This window comes from Galleria mellonella, unplaced genomic scaffold (assembly GCF_026898425.1).
Source record: "Galleria mellonella isolate WM207_F2 unplaced genomic scaffold, CSIRO_AGI_GalMel_v1 utg65, whole genome shotgun sequence".
NCBI lineage: Eukaryota > Metazoa > Arthropoda > Insecta > Lepidoptera > Pyralidae > Galleria > Galleria mellonella.
This window is the reverse complement of record NW_026442138.1, coordinates 8704220-8731805: the sequence shown is the minus strand read 5'-3', so window position 1 is coordinate 8731805 and position 27586 is coordinate 8704220. Positions and strand designations below refer to the sequence as shown.

General features: G+C 33.0%; 2 protein-coding genes across 6 annotated transcripts in view; one reads left to right on the top strand and one right to left on the bottom strand.

Annotated features, from left to right (window-relative positions):
- Positions 1-4976, bottom strand: part of LOC113519629 (sodium/potassium-transporting ATPase subunit alpha) — a 62791-nt gene extending 57815 nt beyond the window's left edge. For 3 of the 5 annotated variants that reach the window (XM_052900755.1, XM_052900753.1, XM_052900754.1), the window contains exon 1: positions 4823-4976. In XM_052900755.1, the coding sequence (XP_052756715.1) occupies positions 4823-4846 (24 nt within the window). In that variant the 5' untranslated portion in view covers positions 4847-4976. The remainder of the gene's footprint in view (positions 1-4822) is intronic. The other 2 variants (XM_026904760.3, XM_026904763.3) reach the window with 1 other exon arrangement.
- A 298-nt stretch (positions 4977-5274) lies between these two features.
- LOC113519805 (alpha-mannosidase 2) lies at positions 5275-26338 on the top strand. Its single transcript, XM_052900495.1, has 20 exons — positions 5275-5832; positions 6220-6489; positions 6815-6962; positions 7240-7414; positions 7898-8199; positions 8767-8852; positions 8991-9091; positions 9704-9881; positions 10313-10497; positions 10677-10850; positions 11868-12132; positions 13417-13589; positions 14497-14715; positions 15673-15850; positions 17352-17510; positions 18006-18158; positions 19966-20088; positions 21156-21347; positions 22037-22150; positions 23063-26338. The coding sequence occupies exons 1-20, from the start codon at positions 5701-5703 to the stop codon at positions 23219-23221; spliced, it is 3486 nt and encodes a 1161-aa protein (XP_052756455.1). The 5' UTR covers positions 5275-5700; the 3' UTR covers positions 23222-26338.
- The last annotated feature ends 1248 nt before the right edge of the window (positions 26339-27586 follow it).

The window sequence follows — 27586 nt, the reverse complement described above, 5'->3', positions numbered from 1 at the left end:
AATAACTTGTAAAATGGTCAAGCAAACATTGTGATAATTCAAATGAGAACTCGAGTTGAATTGCTTTGTTACAAAATTTCTATGGCTACCATGGAACTAGTTCCATAATCAATCAAGTTCATTATCACAATAATATTGCCTTGCATATGAAAGGTATTACGAGTATTACGCACGAAACGAGTAAAATAAAAGATTGTGAAAAGTGTCGCTGAACACAACTATAAAAAAAACTGAGAAGACATTAATTCAAGTTCCTAAAAGTTCAGCGTCATAAAACGTAAAAAGAACTTTCTAGACAAGCACCAACGTCAAAAAGATTTTTGAATTATTTCTCTAACATGAAATGATCAGCCTTGACGATCGCTTCGTTTTTTTCCAATAACAATCTTCGACAAGGTCGTACCCACATAAATATTTCACGGCTTGCTCGATATTATGGTATAGGCGTCGTCTCTAATTCACGCATAGGATGCTACAGGATTATCTTGGACAGAGATAATTTTGTATACCCTCAATTTCGTGTTTCGCTCGATCTTTCTCTCATTTTACGTTTTACAATACCTCGTATAAAAGTAGTTTGGTGGTATCTCAGCATACTCGTTTCTACCGACAAGCAGTTGCACTTCCATAACTGTGTTTCTATTTGAAATATTAATTAGAATACATGACTGGCTTTTTTATGTCTGAGATAAATGCAAAGTAGAAAGATTGATTCAGATTGGCTAAAATATCACGTAACATGCGCTTAAAAAAATAAAAGGCGAATCGAGGACATTTTTCTTTTCGAATTCGCTTAAAACACGAAATTTGGAATGTACCCTTTGAGATATTGATACGCAATACGAAGGGATTTTCGGAATTTCATCTCAAAGGGTATTAAAATAGAGAATGGAAGGTTTTATATGAAAACGAAATCACTGAACAATCGAAAAGGAGAAGATTTTTTTAAGTGAAGTTACGTCAACTTGTTTCTAATACTTATTCATCAGATACTAGTTTTTACCTACGACTTCGTGTGCACGGAGTACAGATTGTCGGGAAAAAAGTAACTCATGTCTTTTTTAATATTAAAAAAAAGTGTATGCTAAATTTTGTGGGAAACCGTTAACGTGTCAAGAAGTAACATCTTTGTTCAATCATCAAAGAGAGTTCTTTTTGTTCTGTTTCTTAACAGAACAAAAAGAACTCTCTTTTAAATTTAAAATACTAGTAAAGATTGCAAGAGAAACGATTTGGGGGCCCAACGTAACCGTGTACATGCCTGAACCCTCTCAATTTAGGTATATACATTTCCAATTAGCAATATTGATACTTGATTTGTAATTGTCATTGCAAATCCTTTAAAAATAACAACTGCAATGAAAAAATTGATGCCTTCTGGTAGAGTAACCAATGAAGAAGTTTACAAAGAAATGAAAAACGGTTATCGTAGCATTTTAATGTTTGAAAAAGCAAATTGCAAAACATTGTAAATATGTACTAAAGGTAAAATAATACTTTACTCCTTTAAACTTCAAGAAAAAATATATTACGCAATTAACGACTTTGCAGCACTTCTTTGTTTATAGGACATAATAACGACGTGGCCTCGCAACCGACGATTTAATTAAAGTGAAAAATAAGCACAAAGCACAGCGAACCACGTTTTGACGCTTCTGAATAATATTCTCATTAGGAATTACACAATGTCTACGATCAGTACTACCCACGACATCGCAGAGTTATGAGGACACGCTCTCATTCTCGACATCCTGCGGGAAGCGCGGCCACTTGCGTCAGTGCCAACTAGGACCTTATCCTCGCCAATGTAGACGATCTGTCAGACGATTGTCCATTTGATATATGGTTACCGTCGCAAATAAATCTCACCTTGTAGTTCGCCATCATACACTTAAGGGCTTCTAATCTAGACGATCAACGTTCGCGATATCTCAACAATACCGAGATTCATACGCGACCTTCTCTATGGAGTTACAAAGGTGGAAAACGAGTTACATCTAATGAGTTCACTGTAAACCTTTGTGAATTGAACCGCGTTATCTCTGAAAGGGGTTCGCATTTTGACGTGCCCTATTTCATTCGTGAGACTGTTTTCTAATTTTCCGCCTGAATGCATAGTGGGAGCGAAAGGAGGTGTAAATTTTAGTTATTTACCGTAAAAAATGCCATTATTGTTGCTTCTTTATTTAGCAAAATAAGCAAGTCACAGATGCTTTTAAAGTATACGTGTTGCAAACTCAATTTTCAATTAAGGTTATCTTTTCAACTCCACAGAATATAGACGACACGCGAGGATAATGTTTTCAACGGATAGGCAGTACATCCGCTAACGATGCTGAAAAATGAAACGCATCAGCTATTGAGGCATATTCATTAATCCTATAATGCGAGATATACAATGTCGGGATGGGCGAGGAAGGTCGTAACTATTCATGTATTGGCGATGGATTCCCGTTTTGTATTCAGCAATTCAAATCATATGACTTAACAAATAGTGATAAATCAAATATCATTCTCATCATTGTAAGTAAGCGTTACTCAAGAATATCCCAATATTTTTCCTTTATATTTATAATTTTTTTTATTTGTAGATACGTTTACGCTACCACAAAAAACAAAATGTTGGACGTTGCTGTCCTATTTCTTCGTGCAGGTATCGTAATAAAACAAATAAATTCGTTAGTTCGTTTCACTAGCGACAAGCAGAGTAAGAAGTAGACTAGACAAGAGCTCTTGCCCTCATTATTTCATTGCAAAGGTGTGGTTATCACTTTATACCAGTATGGCACACAGCTTATTTGCTGTATTCCTAGTGGAATATAAAAATGTGGAGGTATGTTTCATCGGAGTGGCAAATGAAGACCGATATGTCCGCTATAAAATACAACCTACATGAACACTCGGCAACCACTGTAGTGTTTTGCCTACGGATGTGTAGGTAACCTTGGTGCGAGATGAGCGTCTTGGAGCGCGTGCTGTGTCCTTTGACACAAATGCGGATGCGCTCAATTGGTGCGGCGGCCGTTATCGAACCGCGCTAAACACCACGCAAGGCTACATTCGCGCACTTTTAACATATTTTTTTCTTTAAATTTTCAATTATTTTCAGTTTTGAAATTAAACTGTTACATAATGCATTGAAAGATAGTCTTGACAGCTTGAACAGTCTTTTTTAGATATAATATTGTAGAGCTTCGGATTATATGTAGAGCAGCTTAAAAGGACTCGTGTCCTGTTGTGGTGTGTTTATGTCTCTACAGTTTGAAATGTTAAATAATTCACTCCTTGAAAATATATTTTAATAAATGTAAGACCAATATGCAAACCCTTGCTTTAAATGCTTTCCAATTTTGAAATTGGTAACAATTACAATGAAATCTAAAGTACAAAAAGTGAATGTTTCAAAATGTACCTGTTCAAAATATAGCAGTGTATATGAAATTATGGTTTCTAGTAACATCTTTTGTGTCAGAGATTGTTCAGAATTATCTTAAAGACTGAAAATCATGAATATTATTGGTACTTAGAAATAATTAAGATAGTGGTAGTAATTCATATGAATTCCTAGAGTCAACTCGTCTGCATGGGTATTTTAATATTTTTATCCCTATCTTGTTTCTGTCACCATACTGTTTTACTTACATATTTTTTTCTATTGTATGGGTGGGATAGTGAAATTACATTAAATACTAAAGACGGAGACATAATATCTTAGTAGTGTGTTACCATTTTCTTTATTCGTGTCACAGTATCTAGTAGCTGAGTGAAAATGTGCACTGTAGTGACAGCAAAAATAGTAGGTTTCATATTAACAATAGATATGTAAAACTAAATATATGACATTGTCATATAGGACATTATTCCATATTGCAAAATATATTGAGTCAAATTTTTAAATACTACTGTTGAAAACAACACAGTAAGTTTATTAAATACTTCTTGTCCAGTTTATACAATAAATTGGCATATGAATAAAAAAAAATATGAATCCTACAACAATTAGAAAGAATCACAAGATTTTTGCAATGATCTGTGAATTTATGGGGTCTTGGACAATTACAAAATCTTAATATGATCAAGATGTTTACAAAGATATTTTTCATCTGATATCCCATGACATAATAGTGGTAATGGTAAGTTAAAATATGTTATATATTATTAATATTTGGGACACATTGCTAAATACATTAATAATTTTATTCAAAATAATTAGAAATCAATATTTAAAGCCTATTTATTAAAAATATTTCATTGATTCTTTTAACTATTACGAGACTGCCATAATTTTTAAAGTATAAGTAATGAATATGTCATGTAAACACAAATAAATTATAATGTATTTAGTATCATATGATTCATTGATAAAAAATCAATTATTAAATAATATTAATAAATATAAATATAAAATAATAATTAATATAGTTGTTTTGTCATTGTAATCTTTATTATTTTTCTTATTAGAATATTTTTTAAAAGCCGCTAAGTTCAATCTCGCAACGATTACAATAGCTTTTTTGAATTAAAACAAGTTCATAGAGAGGTAGCGTAAGTGTTAAATAATTCCTAATATCGATAATGATTATTAAAAAACTCGTTGGAATAACAAATTGCGATTAATCAATATTAAAACTATTTAAAAATCGTATAAATAAGAATTTATTTCAGGGGCGTGGTCTTCTCCTTATAAAATTTCACAGAAATACAATTTACTAGAACTAATGACTTCACTAATAAGTATAGCAAATATTTCATAATATAACTGCACATATATGTAAATTTTTAATAAAATGCCCAAAGAAATAAATAAAATAGTGGTACTCACGTCCAGAGATTCCTTAGACGCCATCTTTCACACACACAAACAAATTGACGTTTTTTGAAAATCGATAACAAGGCAAGGCACTATCTGGGTTCGGATAATTATATAGTTTTTCTATCAATTGAAAAATAAACTTTATACTAAAGTAAGCATTTTTTGTTTTTTATCCCCTAAAATAAAATTAATGAACTTATTACTTTTATCTAAAATTCCTATAATATAAATATAAATTATTCAGCAATTCATAATTTCAAAAAATAATAAATATCTATATATCTTGGATTATTTTTATCATAATCTTTTTTAATTACTTGGGAAAAATGGTTAAGTATTATTAATTTTACAGAGAAATCAAGTATAATTCTATTATAGAATAGAACGAAATTATTAAACGCGAATGTCAGTCAGACGTCATTCCAAAGATAATGTCAACGTCATTTATATGTTATTTTTCGGCGATTTCACTGATTCGCCGTTCTATCGGTTTCGATTGCGGCTTGTTTTCGTGTAATATATATACGTTTTTGTATATATTTATAATTGAAAAATATATATTCAAAAAGTGCCTCAGAGAAAATGGAAAGTATCGTTTTCATTTAAAACATCTATCCATGTACAGGAAAAATCGTTCTCCAGACTGATCAGCCATTATTTAAGAAATAAACAATATACTTAATACAATTTGTTATCCACGTATTTTAATGATCTGAAACTAATTAAAAACAATAGATAGCAAATCATTTTGTTTTTACAATTTATATTTTGTGTTACCTTACTGTTATTAGGTAAACATATTTTTTTTTATTGTTGAAAACTGTTAACTACCTAGAATTATTTTATCCGTATTTATCTATGATTTTAATTAAGATTAATTGATCAGAATGAGGATTAGAAGGTTATCAGCATTCTTTTGGGCAACTTGTATAATTGCATTTATATTTATACTATATGTGGTGACTGACCTGAGTCTTAAATTACCCAGCATAAAACCTGCAGTCCAAGAATTTGATGAGGTAAATATTTTTTTTTAAACATTAAAAATTAATACATAGATATGTACATATCTGTCATACCTGTCTCCATTAGGTGACATGGAAACAATGAACACTAAATGTTTCTATTCAAACAGTGCCTCAGAGAAAATGGAAAGTAGTGTTTTTGTTTAAAACATCTATTCATGTATATAGAATAGTAATATAAAGGAAAAATTCATGTTGTAATTTTACAGATATTTAAGTATAAATATGTATTTATTATGTGCAAATTATTTTTCTAGTTTTCATTCTATATTCTGAATTATTTTGTTTGTGATATGCAATCAGTACTATACATAGCTATTATGTTTAATTCAAGTAACCATATCTTTACATCTTTTTTATATTATGATATAAAATTTTCAGAGTAAATGGTCAGTATTTGAATCTAAGTTGCGTCATATAGAAAATGAGTTGACACAACATGATGTTGTGGTCGGAGAAATAAAGCAGGTAGTGGATCAGATTGCTGAACATTCACAAGGGCACCATCCACCACAGAGACGGCCAAAAGATGAGAAGAAATCAAATAAGTTGAGAGAGTTTAAAGCATTAGATGATAGTCATATAGGGCTACATGTGAAATTTAATGAATCCTCATGTCCTATACAATCTGTACCAAAGGCTGAGGTGCAGGTATGCAGTTGATTAACTATTAGAGTTTGTATTCTTGTTGATAATGTTATAATGTTTTAATTAGAAACTAGCTTTTTATACACTACCTCATATGTATGGATTTCCAAACTAGAAAAATCAATCTAAGAAGACTAAAGACTATCAGGTAGACGAAATTTCCAAAAATTATTGTTTATATTAACATCCTTTACATAAATTTTTCTTAAATATCTCCCATTTACAGCTATATTTAAAGAATAGTATATTTATAAAAGTAATTTTTGAAAATAATAAATAATTTTTTATAAATGGTGCTATAAAATGTAAATAAATAATGATTTTGCAGATGTTATCAATGTATGAGAGGATGTTGTTTGATGACAAAGATGGAGGTGTATGGAAACAAGGATGGAATATAGAATACAAGGAAGATCAGTGGAACCATAAGAATAAACTGAAAGTATTTATTGTACCACATTCACATAATGATCCGGGTAAGTCTTTAATAATAACCAAGTTGACAATATCAATCTTTATCTATATACATATAATAAAACTGTAAAGGATGAATGTCTGGATATAGAAAAAAAAATATTAAAAACCAAGTCAGGAGGATGTTAGAAGGGAAATAGAATCCTAATTTTTTTCAAATTTTTTGTTTCTCTGAACACTTCTCTGCACATGAACAAAAGAATATAGTGCTTGAGCACTATATTCTTTTGTTCATTTGTTTGTTGTTTGTTTATCATTGCTTTCTAAACAATATTGCAGGATGGATCAAGACATTTGAGAATTATTACAAATCACAGACAAAGGCAATATTCCACAACATGGTGGAGAAATTGTCAGAAGGCATTGGCAGGAAGTTTATTTGGGCTGAAATTAGTTTCCTATCATTATGGTGGAACTCTGATGCGTCGGATAATGACAAAGTTATTTTTAAGAAGTTAGTATTCCAACTAGTATGCATTGTTTATTTTAAAATAATCTGAAAAAATGATATTGTTTTTACAAATATTGTTTTATAGTGTTCAGAATTGGCATACAAAAACAATGATCCGTATGATGGAAGATGGTAACCAGCAGGACAGAGGTAGATTATGTCCTTCATATGGGAGCTGAAGATCACCCCCATTTCTTAAGTGGGTGCCACTACCACTGTAAAGAACTCCCATTTTCAGTTTTCTTCTTACAATAAAATATGAGGCATTTAAAAAGTGCCTATAAACATTTAAAAAGTTGGCAATACACAAGTCACTCCTCTCTTGTTACAAGTGTTTATTTGCCTCCTTAACAATAAAAGCTTTACCAATAAGAACAATACATTAAAAACAAGTAATAAAGAAACTAATTCATTTTATTATTTATTATCATGTTAAATTTTACTTACATAGTAAATAATTGTGCATACTCATATTATTATTTTCAGCTTACTTAAGTCTGGAAAGCTAGAAATTGTTACTGGTGGATGGGTAATGAATGATGAATCTAGTTCACACTGGTTGTCTATTATACAACAGCTGACAACTGGCCACCAGTGGTTGTTTGATAATTTGGGGTACATCCCTAAAAATGCATGGTCCATTGACCCCTTTGGTTACTCTAGTTCACAACCATATCTTCTAAAGTTAGCTGGTTTGGAGAATAGTGTTATACAACGAGTACACTATAGAGTTAAGAAGGAACTAGCCTTAAACAGGCAGCTGGAGTTTAAATGGAGACAGTTATGGGGTAATATTACTATGTTGATAAGATTTTAGTTCTCATGAATGGCAGTATATGAAGGGTACCATGATCATCACATTGTTTTATTATTTTTATCCTGTAGGGTACATGGTGCCGTTCATATCTATATGTGTCAGCTACCAAGTTTCTAACAGATGAACTGTCAGCATGTTTGTTATTTTATGTTGTATAAAAAAAATGTAAAAAAATGATCAAATAAACTATCCTCTATCTAGGAGAGGAGTCAAGAGTTTCCGAAACTAGCAGATCTGTATGAAATGGATTATTAAATAGAATGAAGCGAGAGAGTGATTAAGACTTATGGCAATTCACTCTCTTTGCCTTCTCAACAAAAAGACTTTGTGTTTGACAATTATAGATAGATATTATTTTTATCAACCCTACTCTGTATAGCTTGATCATAATACACATAGTAGTATTTATTTGTAATTTATTTCATTGTCTATGTGAATATTTTGAGTAGTGACTTTTAATTATCTACTATTACTAGTGATTTTATTTAATTAGAATATTAAGCAAATGATTCTTTAAAAAAGAAATCTATGTTTTTAGATGGTGTTGGAAAGACTGAAATGTTCACACATTTGATGCCATTCTATTCATATGATGTACCACATTCATGTGGTCCTGATCCAAAGGTAACTGCACTATCAATTATTATAATAATAATAGTGATATAATTCTAATAATATTAATTTTTATAATGTCTGAATAAAAATAGGCTTAATTTTAATTACATATATTTTTATGCTCAAATCATATGGATTTATTTGTAGATTTGCTGTCAGTTTGACTTCAAACGATTGCCTGGTAATGGCGTCACATGTCCTTGGGGGATCGCTCCAAGGAAAATAATACAGAAAAATGTAGAAGAAAGGTAATGTAAAGTAATTCAATGTTGAATATTGGAATAGATTTTTTTTTTGTATTATGTATACATTTAAGTTATGGTTAAAATTAATGCAATTTTAGTTGAATAGTAGTTTTATAATAGGTTTCATATCTTATAAACCTTACTAGTAAATCTTAAGAATGAGTTCGCTAATTTACTAACAATCCCTCTCTTAGATATTATCAGTTTTTTTAAATGGATAATATTGTAATGACAACTACTTTCATCTCATAAAAAAGCTCTTATTACATATTGATTTATACTATAAAGTATATGGATTAGTAATGTAAAAAAGAAAAAAGCAACAAGTATTTTAAACTAGATTGATGTCTAGGTCATTCACCTACACAATATAATCTTAAAGTGGATTTAACTAGTGCAGTTTATATTATATGTACACTAGTGTTTTTTAGTTTCAATCTTGTGAAATAACATATATGATAGAGCAAAATAGACAAGTCTATACAGTTTAAGCTCAAAGTAGATTCGACGGGTAAAGTTTACATTATACACACTATTCTATTTTCTTGTCTCTTTTTTGTGATTATATTTCCAAATTCTGTACATGAGAGCATCATACTTCGTCTATGGTTACAGGGCGCATTTAATCCTGGACCAATGGCGTAAGAAGGCGCAACTGTACCGAAGTAATGTTGTTATGTTCCCACTTGGAGATGATTTCCGTTACGACCGCGCTAACGAATGGGACAATCAGTATGGCAATTACGAAATGCTCATTGATTATATAAATAATAACGACGCTTGGAACGCGGAGGTATATCTTATTATAAACTAATTCTCCTAATAATTGTTATAAATGTAAAAGTTTTGTAAATATGCTTTGATATTTGTTACTCAATCAGATTTGAATGAAATTTGGTCGGACACAGAACGCACTATGCTAGAATAACAGATGGAACCCTTTTTATCCTATTTCAAGTGGAAAAAGCTAAGGGTTTCGGCTAGTTTAAGATATATAGAGATAATGAGAAACTAAAACTTAATATTAACTAATAGTATTTAATCTTATAATAATTCGCATATACCTACGAAAAATAACAGGATGCTCTCGCGTTCTATCTACGTTTTCCTTAGCGCACGCATGACAAAGAAAAAGACAACTTTTCCGTCTCGTTCTCCCTCATGCATGCGGTAGCGATAGTGCATTTATCGGCGGAATCTTTAATAGATATTTTGATTATACAGGTACAGTTTGGCACTTTGGAAGATTATTTCAAAGCCCTGCATGCTGAGACCAAATTGTCCGACTTTCCGGTGTTGTCTGGAGACTTCTTTACATATGCAGACAGAAGCCAGCATTACTGGAGTGGATATTACACATCGAGGCCATTCTATAAGAATATGGACAGGATACTTTTAGCTTATGTGAGGTTGGTGAAAGATGAGTGTTGTTTTTAATTTTTTTTTTTTTGAAGCTACATAATAAAGCTATCTCTACATTTAAATTTATATATTTTTAATGAGTATTTAAAGAAAGAAACAGTTAAAAATGTTTACTTTCAACTCTAACCCATATTACAATATATTTAAAAATGTTTTTGTCCAACAGAGCAGCTGAAATAATAACAGCCCAAGCGACATCTACACACTCGGTGACGTATATAATGTCGCTGCAGTTGCGTGACCGCGTGGAGCAAGCGCGCCGTATGCTGGCATTATTCCAGCATCACGATGGTATCACAGGCACTTCTAGAGACGAGGTTCGCGAAGACTACGCCAAAAAGTAAGCACTGATAACTTTGTACTTAATTGTTATTCTTTATTTATTAAGAAAAAATATTGTTTCTTGTACCATGAATACATACAAAATGCTTTTTTTTATACTACTTAGAATGGCAAACAAGCTGACAGTCCACGTGATGGAAAGTGATAACCGTCGCTTACCGCAGTACCATGGACATAACAGAGTATACTGTTTCGCCCATGATACCCCCCATGCGTTACCATTCCTGAGGACTCAAGTGTTATTTCTCTGTACCCAATAAATTCACGCCATATCCCATCCTTCAAACCGAAACACAGCCATGCAAATACAACTGCTTCACGGTAGAGACACGAATGGGACAGAGGTGCCCAAGCAATATATAATATAATAAGCAATATAATATTACACAGGTGTTCGATCCAGAAGGCAACCCGATAATGGCACAGGTGGCCCCAGTGGTAGCTGGCGAAAAGAGATTAGGTTTCGCCGCTAACAAGTTCAGCTAACAAGTATGCAGTGAAGCATTTTGTCATGGCAAATAAGCTGACTTTTTTATAATACTATAAAAGCAAATAAGCATACGGCCCGTGTGATGGTAAACAGGGTTACCGTAACGCGCACGATGCTGACTTAAGAAACCTTAATACGCCCTCTCTGAAGAACCCTATACTGTAATCTCTAAGGAAAACCTCGACAGGAAGATCATTCCACAACCTAAGTGTTCTCTGGAAGAAGTTCTTCTGAAATCGCTTTGTGCGTAACTATTGTAGTTCTAGGGTATAAGGTTTGCCTATATCATGGTTTAATGGTATAAACATTACATATACACGTTAAGAGTGACAGAATATACTGTAGCACCCAAAGCGCTGTCATTCTTCCATACTCTACAACTTATATATTATAGTCCTGAAAACTTGAAAGCTTGGCCACAAAACATGACTAGTACAGAGATAATCTAGCCAACGTGGTTTTTACCCTTCCTTTTGCTCCAAGAAACATTCAAGTTTCTTACAGATTCAAATAATATCGTTACAGAATGCTAACAGCAATCAAATACAGCCAGTCGGCGATACAGCAAGCTGCTTATTACTTGCTCAAACAACCCCCACTTATCGAGCAAACACAAGAGGACATATATTTCGACGTGGACGACATCTGGCGGCGGCATGACGAAATACCTGGCAGGATCACAATAGCCTTGGATATTGTGTTACCATCTAAAAGGCTGGTTTTGTATAATTCCCTGAGTTTTAAGAGGCATGAGGTGTTGACTGTTCTAGTATCTTCGCCTCATGTTGAGGTAAGTTGACAAAATCAGGATAATTTTATGGTTAGGAACTTTTATTTATGTGTTTCATTAGGTTTTTTTTTTATTTTATCTAGATGATGTCTATATATGACACTAGTGACAGACACACACTTCCCAAAGAGGGTTGACGTCAAGTAGGTGGCCGGTTGTAAAACTAAAAACCAAATCTTTTTGTAATATGGATAAAATCATATTACGCCGACCCCATATGATTGGGATAAGGGTAGGAAGATGATGATGATGATATCTATATATAGGAGATATTTAAGAAAAATTTATATGAAGGGTCTTAATAAGGCCAAAAAAGCCTAAACAGTAGTTTTTAGAAACTCTGTCTGTATTTCTCTCTGAATGTTTTTTCTGGCATCACATAAAAAGTACTGCACTAAATTGAATGCTATTATCAAAGTTATATTTCTAAATGTCTAACCTAAAAACTGGTGTATTTTTTTGTCTTGTCTTTAAGAATTAGTCTGCTTCATTGGTTTTCCTACATCTGAAATCCACGAAGTAGCGGGCAAAAGTCAGTCAGCAATATACTCGTAAATACATACATTGACAATTATATTAAAAACTGAATCAAGTATTTGTGTCAATTATAGGCATACACAACATTCTAATAATATTTCGGCAACAAACAAATTAAGGTTCATATATAGAAAAAAAAGAAATTAAAACTTATTTCAGTCAATATTTTATGTTCTTCAAGACAATATTTTAACCTCCAATTGCTAATCTTTTTTTGATGAAATTTGATGACCTTACTATTTTTTGTTTCTAACAATTTTTTCGACTTCATACGGAAGTCTTCAGAGGGCATACGGCGCTTTGCGTTACAGCGATTCGCCTCACACTGTGGACTGCAGCTCCTAAAGCTTGTGAAGTTTTCGGTGCGGGTGAGAATGGGGGTAGAGATAGTGGTATAAAACGTTGATGTTGTCGGAAACGAGTGATTGTATCGTAATGTGTAATGACAGCACCATTTATAGAATCCATACTAATCCATAGAAGACTTCTAGATGAAGTCGAAACAATTGTTGGAAACGACAAGCTGTAAGTTCATTGATTCCCATTGTTTATAATTACTCCTCTCCGTCCAAAGGTTGCCTGGAAGAGATCGCTCTTAGCGATAAGGTCGCCTATTGTTTTATCATTGTGATTATTTCTTGTAATTATTTATATTTATAATAAGTTTACTATTGTAATCTTTTGGAGGAAACAATAAAGAGTATATATCTATTTATATATAGACAGTTTTAATGTAATATTACACAGGTGTTCGATCCAGAAGGCAACCCGATAATGGCACAGGTGGCCCCAGTGGTAGCTGGTGAAAAGAGATTAGGTTTCGCCGCTAACAAGTTCCTGTTGTCCTTCCCGGTCACTGTGGATGCATTGTCTCTAACTATGTACACGGTGTCATTGCGTGATAATATGAGTATTAACAAGTAAGTGTTTTAATATTATTATTGATATATTTATTAATAGATTTTAAAATGAAATCATGGTATGTTGTTAACTAACAATTTAGAATATTCGCACTTGACCGACTTTTTTTTTATAATTGAAAATGCATAAATAAGTGCGTATTTTCGATTCTATTTATTTTAGAACTCTATTATATGCATTATATACTCGTATAAATGTTCTACATTTGTGTTACATACATGTTATAAAGGATGCGAAATAAAAACTGATTTTTAGATGTTGCCTAAGCACTGTCAGAGTATGCACTAAATCAAGGAAAAAGGTAATTCTATATTTATAAGTATAGTGCGTACCCTCAGTATTTTTAATTTTTATTTATAATGGACTGTATTAATAATAAAAATATAAGTGGGTACATTTATATAGGTATACAAGTAAAAAAGTACAAATAATAATAAAATAAACTAAATCGTAGTGTGTCGCCTACACATGTATTATACTTATATAACACTATGAAAATTTTTATATGTAGGTATTGCGAATATTATCTAATTAAAAATAAAAACAAATAAAATAAACAAACTAATAAAAATATAAACGACTAAATAATTTACTGACCACATAAAAGCAAATGTTCAAAAGCAGTTAAATCAAAACACAATAATTGATTGAATATTTCGATTTATTACTAACTTCATTTCAGTTTTTTCTATGATAATTTTAACAAAACTTGATTACTTATTCATTAATTCTATTGAATTAGACTTGTTTGGTACAGTTAAAAAAAATTATGTATTTTTTGCTTGTCTCGACAACTATTACCACACACGCGTCGCAGATTTAACAAGAATAACGGCATATACTTTGGTAGAAACGATGTCGATAAAACAGTATAAACATATTACAATTTATTTATTACACACACAGGTACACGTCATACACTCGTGTGCGTGTGTACAATGCGGATTATTGGAACATCGAGCTACCCAAGATGTTCCCGGTGGAGCAGCCCCCCGCTCGGCTTACTGAGGACGTCACAGTGCAGGCGGGCAACGGGACACGCGTGGTCGCCAACATGAACGGATTACTCAAAGCAATTGTGTCTTCGAATGGGGGCACCACACCGGTCCACATGGACTATGTGCAGTAAGACTTATATTATTTTTAGTATTTTTTTTTAATGGGTGATAATGGTATGGTAACCCCATCTGCGCTATCGGTATACACTGGCGGGGCACCAGTGAGGGATGACAGATGAAGATGAAAGTAGGTCAGTTAGCCCATTCTGACGAATTAAACTAGAATTAGTCACGATGGTTTCCAGGGGGAACCACGTGGAGGTCGACCTGATAAGGTATATTGCTAGTAATAGGGCTATTTGACCCCATTACTAACAATCCCTTTCCCCTATTTTTAGTATTAGTTAGAATCACTCTTAACTTGTATATAATCTTCTATTGATTTTTGTATTAGCGTATTATTTAAATGCCTCGTGGTACTTGCATAGAATGAGCTACCCCTTATTCACTGCTGAACATAGGCCTTTCCTATAAGGGAAGTTTTGTTAGTAGTTGCCTCGCTTGGCAGGCGGGTTAGCAACCGTGGTTAGGCCTTTAGTGGTGTATTAAGAGGAGCGTTGCTGGACATCCCTTCACCATAAGCTCCCTTTGTGACATCTTACGACACCCACGAAAGGAAGGGGGGGCCCATTCTATGCCTGAACACACACGGCGTCATATGATGTTGACATATGACGGTGATATTTTGACAAATTCTAATTATTTCTCTCTATTGTTTTTTTTTTATACAACTTAGAATGGCAAACAAGCTGACGGCCCACCTGATGTAAAGTGGTAACCGTCGCTTATAGACATGAGCAGTACCATGGACATAACAAAGTATACTGTTTCGCCCATGATACCCCCCATGCGTTGCCATTCGTGAGGACTCAGGTGTTATTCCTCTGTACCCAGTAAATTCACGCCATATCCAACCCTTCAAACCGCAACACAGCCATGCAAACACAACTGCTTCACAGTTGAAACACGAATGGGATGGGATGATTTCATTGTAGAGAATAATGTTTTGTATTATAATTTAAAGGTACGATACTCAAAAAGGACACGACAACAACAGCGGCGCGTACTTGTTCATACCACTCGGGCCAGCGCAGCCGTTCAAGTCGGACGCGTTTCCGGAGATTGTCATTACTGAGGGTATTTACAAGTCGACACTATATTCTTCCCTCAACGGGCCCAGAGCCGCCGAGATCGTGTTGGCTGTAAGTAAACTGCGAGAGAATTTTAAATCACTAAGTTTTTTAGAGACCTACTAACATTTATGACAACCTAGGGAGTTAAAAATAGGTTTATTTAACTTATGCTTTGTATAACCTAAATATATGCCTATGGTAAAGCTAAGGCCTATTTGCCTTAACGGGTTATATAAATAAAGTCCTTAGCTTAGATTATATAGATAGAGCATCGAGTTTTCAAAACGGGTCAACTTTTTGTCAGCTAATTGTCAAATTATCTAACTCGTTTTTTTTATCACTGTCCTATATACTTACGCACATAATGTACCTTGGCGTATCTATATTTAATTATTGAATAAATAAAACGAGTGATTACGCATTAAATATATGCAGAATTTATAAGACAAAATAAATATAGAAGTTACAAAGGAATCACTCATAACTATTTATTACGCAAATTTTGAAACATTTGTATGGGGACACTTTATCTGTATAATCTAAGGTTTTTAGATTTTATAGTACAGATGGAGTATCTCTATACAAAGATTTCATCAAAACAGGACAACTGGCCATGTGTACGTGAATAGGGTTATCACATTTTACGTTACGTTATATATCAATCTGATTCTGAAATCTAATTTACGCAATACAATGTGCTCACCGTTGCACCATATATATATATATATATATATATATATATATATATATATATATATATATATATATATATATATATATATATATATATATATATATATATATATATATATATATATATATATATATATATATATATATAATAGAATAAAAAAGATTCCCAATTGAAATTTAAAAAACCGACTTTATCTAGGAATTTTTTAATCTAATTACTGGCAACATTGAAAAAAAAAAAGAAATTAGTAAGCCAATGAAAGTAAACTCTTACATGAATCGTGTTACATGGGGATTTTTAACGCCCCCAGACCTATATAAGACGATTTGGGTGATGTGGCAGTGCAACACACTGCTTCAATTTCCAATGTTTGTGGGTTTCATCCCCACACAGTAGAAACATTTGCATTCGTGACAATTTTTGTATTTACCTGGATGTTTTCAATGTTTGATACGAATAGATATGTATGTATAAAAACAAGTATTTAAACATGTCTGTCAGTTGCTCATTCACCTGGTACCCTGGTATACTCTAGTACAGGGGTTCCTAAACTTTTAAGATAACAGAACGCCTTTTACAAATACCTTTTATATTATGTAACCCATATCAAACGACTACAAATAAAAAACACTGTAATTTAAATAAAAACAAAAGCTTTCATTAGAAATATTTTAAAAGTATAACACTTTATAGTTTCCTTTAATTGTTAATATGAAGAATAAAATTGTTTCACTATATAATTTCGCGGAACCCTGGTGACTTTTTTACGGAACTCACTTTAGGAATTGCTGCTCTAGTACCCAACTACTTAGTGGACGCTGTTTAATAAATTCACTGGTATTTTTTATTTATACCTCTATTTTTTTTTATATACAGATTTCTGTATACGACAACCCGTCACTGCCGCAAGCTGAAGTGGAGATAAGCAACACGCTGCTCATCGATCCAGTAGTCGACGATATAGAGCTCGCCATGCGTTTCTCAACCGAGATCAAGAATGGTGATGTTTTTTATACGGATCTAAATGGCATGCAGGTATGTTTGTACTATTTAAATCATATCAACTAAACAACAAAAAACTATAACAACAAAATATTCTTATTATAACGAGTCCAGACAATTTCTTTGTTAATTATAAATGTGGATGTCTTTTCCAAAAATATAATATACACAATTTGTTCAGCAAAACAGTGACATCTATTGTCAAAAACACACATACCAATAAATAAATGTTTCGTAGACACCCTACATTCTAAATATATGAGTTTAGAATGTTTAATTGAATGAAACATACATAACGTACTCTCGTGTTGATCCTATAATAATATTACCACTTGGATGTTCTTTTTGTCTTTTATGGAATAAAATCATAAATAATTTCATATTTATGATTTTATTATATACTAGCGGCCTGTCCTTTGGCGGCTCGCACGGGTGGACATTTTTACATTTTAAAAAGTGGCCATTAAGTCTATCATTCACGCATTGGAGTTGCGGGGGTACCGCATATAACAATATTTTTATTTTTAGATGACAAAACGTAGGTATTTCGAGAAGTTGCCGCTTCAAGCCAATTTTTACCCGCTACCAGCGGCGGCGTACATCGAAGATGAGTCGACCCGGTTTACATTGCTCACCTCTACGCCGCTGGGAATGGCCGCGTTGCAACCAGGGCAGATTGAGGTAGACTATTTTTTTTTTGTTATTGAAATCGAAACAGTCAAAATACTATTTCCAGACAGCCATATTTGATATTAAATATCTCATAATTTATTTTTAGTGCTTCATTTAAAGGGAACGCGGAAAACACAATAATAATTAGTAGTAGCAACAACTTTTTTTTTTATACGACCAGTAAATAGATAGAGATTTAAGTTTAATACTATTTATTAATATATATTTCGACAATATAAATATAAATTTTTAACTAAAAATATTGTGTATAACTGGAGTTACAGCGTTCTGAACACCCCCGTCTCGAAAAAATGAGCTTGCACTTCCTCCACGATTCCGGCTGATTGGCTTATCTGAAAAAAAAAAAAAAAAACGGCGTTTTAAACTATATGCCTAAATGCACGGAATGAACTATTATCAAATGAATATACAAAAAATTGGACTTTTGGTAGACATTTGAAATAAAAGTTGCGATTTTTCCGTTTTTTTTTTTGTTTTTTTTTGCGATAAAAAAATAGAAATTTTGCAGATTTTCGATTGATAATAGTTCATTCGATGCGTTTATATGTGCTGAGTATGTCCTATAAATTTCAAGTCATTCGGTCAAGCCGTTTTTGAGATACGATGGAGGAAAGTTTGAAAAACACAGTTTTGAGAAAAACGCGTTTAAAGTTTTTATCCTTTTTAACAGCCCGAAGTCGTGTTCCCATCCTCTTTTCTACGTGACCCACACATTCTTTTTTTGTTACCGCAGTATCTCCATACGGTTTAGTATCTAGGATCCCCTTGAAAGTTTTGCTGTCACCGTCGCCAATGTATGTTAGATACTTTACGCCATATTTTTCTACAGACCTCAGAAACATTTTCGTGATGGCACTTATTTCCATTTTACCGGAACTTCCGGAATGGTTTATGGTGCATTCATCTACATGCGTTTCATACCACATTTCGTATTCTAAAGGATTTGTTTTTTTTTTTTTCCACAAATTACATCCACCACAAAAACTACTCATGACCATGACATCTAAAACTTTCCCAGTGTACTTGCCGATCAACGTAGATACGCCGAGCAGAGATGAAAAGCCTCTTTTCTTCCAAGTACCGTCACCTGACACAGTCAATTCATCCTGTGATTTTCCTGATTTTTCATTCATAGTTTTTTCTTGCGTAACAGCGAATGCCAATAAAGTATCACACAGTGAAGATGTAGCAATATGAATGTTTTCCAGTAGTGCAGTATAAGTAGAATTTGCAACACCCGAACACATGTCCATAAAGCTACAGAAAAGATTTACTCCTTCTTGACCAACTCCCAATAATCGCATCGCAAATACAAACCGACGATTAACCTCAAATGCATTTCCGATCAACGGGCCTGAGTTTATAACTGTCTGTTTTTCACACTCACACGATAAAATAATTTTAAAGCCTAGGCCTCGGAAACTTGATCGCGAAATAGACACGTCACTTTTACAAGTTTTATAAAATTACATATATAAATGAATAAATATATATGAATAACAAATATACTTACACATATATGATATATACTATATTATACACGAATTTGGGAATAATATAAAGAACTTACTGCTCGGATAAAGATAAAAAGTGAGCGATATTTAAATTAAAAAATAAAAATAAACCAAATAGGTCCAGCTGTTTAGCAAATTTTAATTACTTTTTAACAATTTTACACGAAGTTTTCGCTAGCAAGTAAAACTTGCTGTGGTTGTACTAGTTTTAATTACACTTTTTCATTCAAACATCCAAACATGTAGAGTACAGATTTATAAAATACATTGTCTATTAACAGGTGATGCAAGACAGAAGACTGAGCCGGGATGACAACCGGGGAATGAACCAGGGCGTGCTGGATAACGTCCGGACGCGACATACATTCCGCGCCATCGTGGAACACGCCGCCGCGCCCTGCCCTGTATGTAAATTTATTTTTAATAGATAAAAATAAAATATCAGTTGTCCCATAGTGATGTATTCTTAAATAAAATTTAATCAAGATGGTTTCCAGAGGGAACCTATTGCTGACAGTGGGGCTGTTATATTGCTTTTAACTTTAATATTGTCTGGAAGAGATTGCTTAGCGATATGCTTAGCCTTTTGTATTTTTTTTATACAACTTAGAATGGCAAACAAGCTGACGGCCCACTTGATGGAAAGTGGTAACCGCCGACTATAGACATGAGCAGTACTACTTCTCATTAATATTTACTGTATTTGTTATTTTTTTTTTTTTTACTTGCTGCAATAACGTGTAAAATAAATAAATAAATAACATCGTTACTAATAGTCCCTTTAACCTCCCTGTATGAATATGATGCTGGATGGTCTATCCATACATACAAACTTTCGCATTTTAATATAAATATAATAAAGGGATGAAAGAGTTTGTAAATTATTATTAGCATTATTATAATACTTAAATGGCTGAACGGATATAAATAAATTTTGGTATATGGGTATGTTATAGTAACAATTTATAGTATCTTAACACAAGGATATTTTATATCCCATTACACCGCACTACTCTATTTCAATCTCTCCAGAGGGGAGACTTTGTACAAAAGTTGATTGTTTGGGTACCTCTGTCCGATTCAAGTTTTTACCGTCAAGCAGTTGTGTTTGCATGGCTGTGTTTCGGTTTGAAGGGTGGGATATGGCGTGATATTACTGGGTACAGAGGAATAAAACCTGAGTCCTCAGGAATGGCAACGAATTCAATTCAATTCAATTCAATTTATTCATAACAATATTACATTGTGTCGAATAGGTATGATAGGAATTTTACATATAAACAATGTCAATGGGGGGTATCATGGTCGAAGCAGTATACTCTGTTATGTCCATGGTACTGCTCATGTCTATAGCCGACGGTTACCACTATCCATCAAGTGGGCCGTCAGCTTGATTGCCATTCTAAGTTGTATAAAAACAAGAGCTAATTTGCAGGATGTAGCTATTAAATAAATAATTGTCCTGTTACAGACGCGACCGGCGGGCGCAGTAGGCGGGCAGCTGTCGACGGGCGCGCACGTGTCGCAGCAGCTGCACCTGCATCCGCTGGTCGTGATGCAGTACGCGGCGCGGGAGGACGCCGCCCGGCCCGCGTACTCGCGCTCCGCCTCCGCGCCCGTCGACGTCGTACTGGCCTCGTATAGGCCTTATGTCTCCACTAAGGTACCTATTTATAAAGCCGGGTTCTACAATTTTGACATATAATTCGTAATGGACAGTCAGAGGCATATGTTAACTGATCCTATTGCGACGAACGTAATATTTTTTTATACAACTTAGAATGGCAAACAAACTGACGGCCCACCTGATGGAAAGTAGTATCCGTCACTTATAGACATGAGCAGTACCATGGATATAACAGAGTATACTGTGTCGCCTATGATACCCTTTGTGCCTTGAGTATATATACTAATAATAAATCTGTTTAACTCTTTGCATAATGGTGAAAATTTCCATCATAACATTGAATGCTCAAAAATTTACAACAACAAGTTTACTTTAAGTTGATCGTAAACGCAGGAAACCTTTTTAATGTCCATTGCAGAAAAAAAAACATAAATTTATTTTTTTAACCATTTTTCCTTTAATTTTGAACATGAATTATATCACCTTGATTTATTTCACCAATAAAAAAATCATGCAAAGAAGCATAATGGTTTTGCTTTAAATAATTAACTAAACAATGTTGTGGGCTGACTTGCATTGACCTCTTATATTATGCAATGAAATTTTATTTTTCGGTTTATTATTCAGTCTCTTACAATAGGTATAGTTTCTCATAGACGGCCCATTAAATGCTTTTGACACTACGTTTTTATCGTATACGTAATATTTAAATTTATACATTTCAGAGCAAAAACGGCAATGCAATGCATGGTCTAGGCATGACCTTCCAACGTGTCTATTTAGACAATTGTTACGGGAACAAGGATATAAGCAAATGGTACCCTGTTGGTGATGGACAGGTAAGTTAATATTTAGTATACACACATAACCTAGAATAGTAGCGGGAGGGACCAGAGAGAGACTTTGTACAAAAGTTGATTGCTTGGGTACCTCTGTCCCATTCGTGTTTCTACCGTGAAGCAGTTGTGTTTGCATGGCTCTGTTTCGGTTTGAAGGGTGGGATATGGCGTGAATTTACAGGGTACAGAGAAATAACATCCGAGTCCTCAGGAATGGTAACGCATGGGGATATCATGGACGAAACAGTATACTCTGTTATGTCCATGGTACTGCTCATGTCTATAGGCGACGGTTACCACTTCATCCATCCATCAGTTGGGCCGTCAGCTTGTTTGCCATTCTAAGTTGCATAAAAAAATAGCAAATGTCAAATGACTTACTTCATGGAAAGTGGTAACTATCACCTTCAAACATGAGCAACACAATATGCTGTGATGCCCATTCTATCTCTTATGCATTGCCAATCAGCTATGATGTCATATTGAAATGCAAATAAGAAGATTGCCATTCTCGAGGGTTATGTTATTATATCTCTGTATTCTGTGAATTTTTGTGAATACCAGTGAGGGATGATAGCAGGTCAGTTTTCTACAAGAATTAACCAAGATGCTTTTCAGGAAGAACCGTATGGAGGTCGACCTGATAGGGCATAGTGATTGGAATAGAGCTGTTATATTCCTATTACTAACGATCCCTTCCTCTCATTCTGTAATTTCACTACCTATTACCTAGATATCACATTTCAAACTGAAATACAGCCACGCAAGCACATCTTTACAGCAAAACCCTAATGGGACCAGACAGAGATACCTAAGCAGACGAATTTTGCAGAATCCCTCTGGTCAACTGTTACCATGTAACTAAAGTCGAGAAAATTTGTTTTGACAAACAATGAAACTTTAAATTTGCAGGTACAATTGCCCGAATTAGTGGAAGTACGTGCAGAAGAAGTATTTGAGAGTACACTCACATTTGTGCATGTAGGGAAGGCTGTACCAGATGGTGCCCTCACGTTGTGCCCCATGGAGATACGATCTGTATTCATCAATCAAACAATGAAGCATGGTTAAGTATCAGGTACATTATATTCGAAACCGTTAGTGAGATAATCATTGCTGATATGGGGTGTGACAGAAATGAGAAAACAGGCGCTTTGTAATTTACTCTACGATATTTCATACAATAATTATGTTTTCCATATATAAAATGTTTGTATTTACGACAAAACTATCTGTTTTACTAACTCATAGAAATATAGGTATTTCTATGAATTAGTAAGTACAAGCTCTGCTTAGTTTGGGAATAGATGGCGCTGTTGTATGTACAGTGTTAATTATTTATAAACTAACGCCCCCGACTACGCACGGATGCAGTTATCTACATATATGATTATAAACTTTCCATAAAAATGTCTAAGTGACAGTGTAAATCTGTACAATAATTCGTCGCATACTCTAGAAATGAGCGGAAAAAAGACTTTATTTTATGCTATTTTAAGATTATTGTATGTATAATATCGTGACGGTAAAATCCTATGTTATTATTTTATATTACGGTAAATTATATAAGCGTCTAATGACTTGTTTTGGGTTCCGTACTTAAAGCGCTGATACACGAGACAAGAGGACACAATGAATATAATACGGTCTTAAATATTTATTTATATTATAAAATCAAAAATTTTGGCAAATTTTAATAGGGCGAAAATAAATGCTCAATTAATTGGGACAATTATAATGCGGGATTTTTTTACTTATATTAACGTGAGTCGTAAATACGACATATAAATATATGCATTTATTAAACAAAAAATGGCTTATATTTGTTGCTACTATATTTTGAATCAATGAAGTATTTTTCTTTTGTCTTGACGTCATAACAATAATGAGCAATGGTGCCTTTTTTTGGTAGAAAATACTTAAATATGTAAATTCTATTAATTATTGTGGTTGTATTATAATTTTTTTATTGTAAATCTTCTTGTAAAAAAAATAGACTTCAGTTAAAAAAATACGAGAACACATAAAAATATTATGAAAAAAAACCACGAAAACGAAATATACTAATTTTCGTCTAAATAAGAGCACTACCTTTGCGACATGTCACGACTTTTAAAGGGACAATGCTATTATTTCTAATTTCACTTGCTTTAGTATGTAAATCTTTTCATTCAAATTTGCAACGCTGTTTTATTGTATCATTTAGCTGGTCTGATGATGAACTTGTAAGCTACGCATGATAAACCCGTCATGTTTAGACTAGTTTTATTTATTATGACAAAAAGTAGCCCAGTGTAGTGCCTAGAGAGTTCGATGATGAAGATTGAAAGCAATAAGTTTGTTCTAACAAGACTTGTTTAATGTATAATGATTGAACGGTGCCACCCATCTTTATTAATGGTATATCGTGGGGGGATTGTGTACTATCACAATGGTTATCCATGCTTGTGTAAAAGTACATGGCTCTGTTAAATATTTATAATAGTGGTGTAACGAATATTTGCATTCGAAATTCCAGAATGTTCGCATCTTTTTTTATCGCATTCGCAAAAGATAATACGAATGCATTTCGCAGTTAAAAAAGACTACTTAAACTCAAAACCAATTAACGAGAAAACTATCGCCAGAGGGAGATTTTGTACAAAAGTCGATTGCTTGGGTACCTCTGTCCCATTCGTGTTTCAACCTTGAAACAGCTGTGTTTGCATGGCTGTGTTTCGATTTGAACTGAATTTAATGGGTACAGAGGAATAACACCTGAGTCCTCAGGAATGACAACGCATGGGGGGTGTCATGGGCGAAACAGTATACTCTGTTATGTCCACGGTACTGCTCATGTCTATAGGCGACGGTTACCACTTTCCATCAGGTGGGCCGTCAGCTTGTTTGCCATTCTAAGTTCTATAAAAAAAAGCTGACTTTAGTCAGTAAGCAATCATGGGTTTACTTCGTATAGTATCGGCTACTCTTAGTTTCAATACTTTCAACATGGCCGGTCGTGAACGCACGATTTAAATGTGAGGTAGTCTATATTTCCTTCTAGCACTATATTTAAAAAGCATATATTTGCATTCGCGAATGTTGAACTTAAATGTTTGCATTCACATTGCAAATGCGGGCCAATAGAATGTTCATTACATCACTGTTGGTGGCATTCACATGTTACATAAGGTAACTACATACGAATAACGCTTCACTCGTGTGGGACTCTTTTTTCCCCGTTTTCGTGGAGTTTACCTTTCCTGGTGAATCACATCACATGAGACACATCTATGGTATATTTATGTTATTAGATTTTATACTTATCTAAGTTAAATTTGTTAAGGGGCCACTTCCCATGATATATAATCGCACAAATAATGGGGAAAAAAATCTTAATTTTTATTTTATTTTAAAATTTCGTTATTACCAAAAAGAATGGCTAATTTTTTTAATCATATATGTAGGTACGTAACTTTATCGTTAAGTTTGTTTACTATTTTTTATATAATACTTAAGTATAATGTGATTAACAAATGTTGTAATGAGACATTGTGTCAGAATTCATATCATAAACACGTTATATTAAGTTCCTAAGTTAAAAAAATTGTTTTATAATTTTTTCATTTGGAATAACAAAGAATGTAATTGCATTTATTTCAAATATTATTTTATTAGTTCTAATAATCTGAGATATTGTTTTATTAGTAAGAATATTAAAATAATGAATAATATGAAATTTGTAAAACCTAATGTTCCTAAAATAAAAATTATAATAAGTCTTTCCAATCACTAGAGTATATTAACACCTCTGCAATTCCTCTGGTGTTGCGGGTGCTCATGGGCGGTGATAGCCATTTATGATGGCAAGTCACAAACGTCAGGCGAGCCGCATGCTCGTTTGCTACCTGTGCTATGAGAAAAGACTTACAAAAATATATCATAATAATGACTTAAATACATTATGATAATAATAAAGAAAAGACTAGGCAATTAAAAGGCTTATTTATTTATACAAAGAAGTCACAGCATATAATGTGGCGTAACAATGGATAGATAACAATCTTCTACCTTGTTTTTACCAGTCCATGGTGAGATATGGCTTCGAAACAGGCACGGATGCAGAATGGATACATTTTTGTTCGAGTTCAAAATATAAGTCGTAATATTATATTTCTGTATAAAAAAATCTTTAACTAAGACTTACTACCGGTTTACAAGAATAGTCTATAAAAAAAAATATGCGCTCCTTCAAACCATAAACGAAATTTTATATAAGTGCCTGTTTAAGTTTTTTCAACAATAGCATTTCCCACAATAACTTCTAGTTATTATTGAGAAGTAGTTTTTTCCTCACGTTTAACTATTACAAGTTTATACGAGATAATTTCTAACTGCTATAGCTGAAGATTTATTAATTTTTTCTAGTGGCAAAAACTAAATAATAATAAATAATTAAATATTATTCTAAATAATGTAAAGTATTAACCCTTCTTTCCATATTTTTTTTATTGGTGAAATAAATCAAGGTGATAAAATTCATGTTCAAAATTAAAAGAAAAATGGTTAAAAAAATAAATTTGACAGCTATGGTTTTTTTTTTCTATAATAGACATTAAAAAGGTATCCAGACACAATCAACTTAAAGTGAAACTGTTCTTTTATGTAATTTTTGGGCATTCAATGTTATGATGGAAATTTCCACAATTATGCAAAAAAGGGTTAATTAGTACTAACTAGTAATACTGTCAAAACCGACAAACTTTATTTTCACTAGCAATAAAACATGCATTATTTTATCAGTAGTTATGGGGAATGGCTACTTAAAATTATAAAAATGTAAATATTTGATATTACTAGTGGGTATAATATTATTTTGTATATATACGTGAGTAAATAATATACAAAACTTTAAATATGCGATACAATGATCTCTTATTACAAGTAACATGGGCTTGGTATTAACATTACTGTATTGTGAATGTCCCATTTTGGTTAAGTGTAAATTATATATGTAAATAATTTGAAATAAAATTACTTAACAAAATGTTTTTCATTATTTGTTAAATTACTAACAATGGTCAACCATGTTGAAGTCACCTAATTTTTAATTGCTGTTTGTTAGTCCCGCTAAAACTCTATAAGTGACTTATTTGAATGTTTTTTTTTTTGTCCCGTTTTGTTCTCTATAATACAAGGGTAACCACCCTAAAAGAAAAAAAATTGAAAAATCATACTCAGCTAAAGAATCGAAAAACTAGAAATAGGTATTTTTGTATGGATGTCGTTACTTCGGATTACTTTTAATAGAGGGCGTTGAATGCGTTAACGAAGTTAAGCGACCCGCTTAAGTTGTAGTAAAAAATAATAGTCACCAATAGACTATACCTGAATAAGTGGCAAATGAAATAAAGACCAAGAAGCTTGATATAATGAAACGAAATTCATATTTATTCA